We start from the raw sequence: 4566 nt of genomic DNA on the forward strand, positions 1-4566 counted from the left end.
TTAAAAAACAAGTAGATAAAATGTGAAAATTACCTCAAACCTATCTGAAATTGAGCTCCGCGGAGACGTTTTCATAAACAACTTTGAAATTTAAAAATCGACCAAAACTAAAACATTTTCTTACAAAATAATATTTTATCGAGGCGTAAAATTACTGAAAGAATCCGCCTCCGGTGAGGCTATTGGCGAAATAACCCATTAAATTCCATTTAACTCGATTCAGGCAAGAATGGTTGTCGCCATAAAGGGGATGTAAAAAGGTTAACTGGCTTGCAAGGGTTGTTGATTCCATCTATACAGTCTTTCAGATAAACATTACCTTTTAATATGGTAATTTAACCCCCGTAATTATTCCTTCTTTCTGAAATATCGCCGCTTTTACGATACAACGAAAATAAATACCCTCTTTAAGCCCTCTGCTGCCCCTGAACTTGTTTCACAATACGATGGAAATCAAAAACACTATTGTTATTAAACCTACTAATTTCGGTTGTCGGTGCATGGGTGCATGCTGTAATGATATTTTTGCGTAGTGCGTTAAATTATCCAAGTTCAATGAACTTTTGATTTTCAAAATTGGAGCTAATAATTAAAAAAATAAATTAGTTTATAATTTCTTTTTGTATTAATTAGTCATACTTTATTTGAAGTACGTTGATTTTGTTTAAATGTTTGACAGAAGAGCTAATGGAGCGAAGTAACGTTATTGAGACAATGCGCGTGGTTTCACACGTCCAGAGGGCATACTTTAGCGGGCCGTTCAAATAGCTATTTCATCCGTACACACATATACTCCGAATAGATGAAGACCCCAAGGCAAGAAGTTGTTAACTTACATTGAAGGCATTCTGAGATATTTAGACTTTTGCGTTTTGACTTATAATTTTTTATTTGAATGTCATATACAATGTGCTGATCCTTCATGGTGTAGTAAACAAACCAAATTTACATTACATTTAGTAATATTAAGTAGTTTTGCCGTCTAAAAGTTAAAATAAACATGTTTTCTACAAAAATATGTAGTTAACATGTTCATGCCATCTTCAGGGATAGGTGAGGAAGATACAGAATTGAAAGGCAAGAACATGTTAAATTCTTGTTGTTTTATTTAATCAAACAATAAGAATGATATAAAGTAACTAAATAATAATTATTATTGAAAAGAAAAGGTAGCAGAGCATGTGTCAATTTTTTTAAATTTTTGCATGTGAGACTTTTAAAAAATCCACGATAAAACTCATCCAGGTATGGTTACAATTTTTGGATAACATTCCATTTGGCCGCATCGATTTCTTTGTTATCTCTCACTTTTGATGACAGCATTGGCGGGGAAGATAATGTTTCAAACTTTTTTTTTTAAGATCCACTTCTTTCCAAGGCTCTTCTTCGGAGAGTGATTTTCGATATTTATAAATCCCGAATTCCTCCACTCTTATCCAGCGAATTCCTATTTGAAAGTTAACCTTTTTTCCGATAGTGTTTTTTGTATTGTGTGTAAAGTTCAGATGCCTTTTTCTTATCATGTTTTTGCATTTCAAATGCAGCTTTATACATATTTACATGAACTTGGTCAGATTTTTTGCTATCGCAAGTCCCACAAGTGTCTGTCTTAGGCACACCAAACGACAAGTTGAAATCCTCTGTAAAGATCCTAGTGTAACGATTCAACGAAACAGGGGCATACTCTTTTTCTCCACAAAACATATTATAGAGCTCATACAGTTTTGGGATTGACAAATCGGATGCGAGGTACAATTTATGGGGATTTTTGTTCCTGGAATAATGTGAAGCTTCTGCAGGGAACATATTGATGTGTTCTCTTACTTCTTTAAGCTGGTTATCTGGTGTTTTGTTAGGCCTCGTGCAGTGGCGACCTCTGTGACTTACTGCTGGTGATAAAACTCCTGCAGCTACTTTTCTCCTCGAAATATCTAATCTGCCTCTACCTATTTGGTAAATGGATTGTAAGGCTGGTTTGCAAACTTGTTCATTAATTCCTTGTATTGAAACAGAGTACGTAATATTGCAGGATCGTTTGGCCGAAGTGATCCTGGTTATATTTTTAATATTCATCGATCTCAATAACAAAGTTGATTGGGCTTCTGAATGTAGTGAATAAAACTCTAGAAAGAGTTTTTGCCTAACTTCGGCATTAAATCTTGAATTACATTTCAATCTGCAGTTGCTAACACAAAGATTTTCTTCCAGTTTTGGTGTTTTAGCAGGTTTAAGGCTTTTTTTATAATTAACATAAGAATCACCTCTCATCCTAGCGTCCCGCGCTATTTCTCTTGCTCGCCCTAGCTTGGGCCTCTTCCTACTCTTTTTAGTGCCTGAAAATAATACACACATTCATAATCAGTTAGCGAACAGTCAAAAATGATTTTTTTTAAGTTAATCTGAAATTATATACCTAGGTACAGCAATACAAATTACCTTCTAAATGACTGTTTTCTATATCAGAAACGTTTAAATTGTTTTCAATTTCGCTTTCAGCGTCCTCAGTATATTGTCCTACACTGCTTTCCACAGCAAGAGCTGCATCTGAAAATAATAATTTAATCTTCATTACATGCAAATCAGTAAAATAAAATTCAATTCAAGTTATAAAGCCTTATCCTCACCAGTTTGATTTAAAGTATTGAGTATCTCATCTTGTTGTACGTATTCCAAAATTATATCTCCTGTACCAGTGGTAGTAGCGATATACTCTAGACTCCTCTGATTATCTTCTGAAAATACAAAGTACAATAAAATAATCATTTTTAGTTCAATGTTCAAAAGAATTTAGTGTCACAATAAAGTATTTTTAAGTTTACCTTCCATTAACATGACATCATGTTGAGGTATTCCTAATAATATCCCAAACTCAACACCAGTCAAAGAGTCTTGAACACTTTCTGAAACGAAATATTGTAAAGCATTAATGAAGGAATTCAAAACATAAGAAAACATAAAAGAATATTCAGAGTCACAGAGTAAAACTTTTTTTTTTGCATTTACCATCCATTAAAATTACATTATTTTGAGGTATTTCTAAATGCTTCTCAGGTTGTACTAAATTAGTGGACTCTTGAACACTTCCTGAAACAAATTAATAAGCATTACAATAAAAATTTGTTGACTTTTAGACAGAAAAACACCAAAACAAAAATGATCCACCCATTTTCAAACTACTTTAAGGATAAATTAAGATGAACGATAATGTTTTATACAGCTTACCTGATTCCCTGATCAATTTTTGACACATCTTCACCATTTTTTCACCTCTGGAACTCATTTTCGATGATTTTTAAATAAAAAACGTGCACTGCAAAACTTTTTAAAACCACCAATGTAAACGTCAAAGTGAGTGAATAACATGTTAACCATAAAAATCTATGCCAATGTAGATGGGAAGAAGTTGTTAATTACAGAATTACGGCAAGAACTTGCTAACTTAGTAGTTAACAAGTTCTTGCCCTTATTTTATCAACTTAATGTCACAGAAACACGTAGTTAACATGTTCATCACATTGATTTAAGCATGTTCTTGCCGTTTTTAAGCTCTGGCATGGTGTTCATTGGAAAGAGCGTATGCGAATTAGTTTAGAGAGCATTCTAACTCATTTTTTACGAAAATGTAAGTTAACAACTTCTTGCCTTGGGGTCTTCAGATATCCTTTTCAAAAGCGGTGTTACATTATTTTTATGAATTTCTCCTTTTGAAAACGTTCGGAAAATAAATCTATGTGCCTGAGGCAAATATTCTTTTTTAATATTTTCAGCATCACAAATCCACAATTATAATATGCCGGATTTCTCGCATTGTTAATAAAAATTAAAACATCAAAACTTAATTGAATTGACATTAATAGTAAAGTATAATTGACGTTATTGTAAAATAAAAATTTAAGAAGGACACTTAATGATGCTGGAAAAACGCCTAAAACTATTCACAACTAACGAATTAAGTGTAACTGATTTTTGTAATCTGAAATTCGGTGACTGGATCACGTTTTCAATCCTTACATCTTTCTACAATCTGCACGTAAACTTTTGATAACGGTTTTACTAGCATTAACCCTTTCAGACACGAGACACTGTGTGAGTACTGCAAATCTAATGCCATTTCATTAGGTGAGGGAGAAATGATCATTCTACGGGCATGTTCTCTTCTATGCTGAAGTATTTGCCTCAGTAACTAAGAGTTTTCGGTACCCGCGACAACTTGCAGCTCACTGTAGACTATTCTTTTATACTCGTAGTTGGTGTGTGACAGGAAATATGAGTGCTGCTGCGTTGATTATTGTCGTGTTTTGCATTGTTTTATGTTAGGCAGTTTTTTATCAGAGTTAGGTTGTATGCATTGAATACAAACATTTTTTTGGTTTAGTGTAAATTTTCTCCTTTTACGTAAATTGCCTCCTGTCAGAGGACAGTGTCTTGGAGACACGATTTCCAAGCCGCCCGGATACTTTTTATCAGCGATTTTACTGAAATCTTTTATATTCATCGTGAGAAGTTTTTTAATAATATTTTTATTGTAACATAAAGAATATGAGTTACGTTGTACAAATTTATTTT

General features: G+C 33.2%; 1 protein-coding gene across 2 annotated transcripts; it reads right to left on the minus strand.

Moving 5' to 3' along the window:
* Window positions 1-815: 815 nt before the first annotated feature.
* On the minus strand, window positions 816-3646 carry LOC149425630 (uncharacterized). 2 transcript variants are annotated; one of them, XM_089644267.1, is made up of 6 exons: window positions 3223-3646; window positions 3004-3084; window positions 2820-2900; window positions 2625-2732; window positions 2437-2544; window positions 816-2333 (listed from the first exon to the last, which is right to left on the minus strand). In XM_089644267.1, the coding sequence occupies exons 1-6, from the start codon at window positions 3278-3280 to the stop codon at window positions 1459-1461; spliced, it is 1311 nt and encodes a 436-aa protein (XP_089500393.1). In that variant the 5' UTR covers window positions 3281-3646; the 3' UTR covers window positions 816-1458. The 2 variants fall into 2 exon arrangements, with proteins under 2 accessions (XP_089500393.1, XP_089500401.1); XM_089644275.1 differs by having other exon boundaries at window positions 816-2544.
* Window positions 3647-4566: the final 920 nt, after the last annotated feature.

This window comes from Hesperophylax consimilis, chromosome 2, assembly GCF_061612785.1.
Source record: "Hesperophylax consimilis isolate HC1 chromosome 2, BYU_Hcon_1.0, whole genome shotgun sequence".
Taxonomy (NCBI): Eukaryota; Metazoa; Arthropoda; class Insecta; order Trichoptera; family Limnephilidae; genus Hesperophylax; species Hesperophylax consimilis.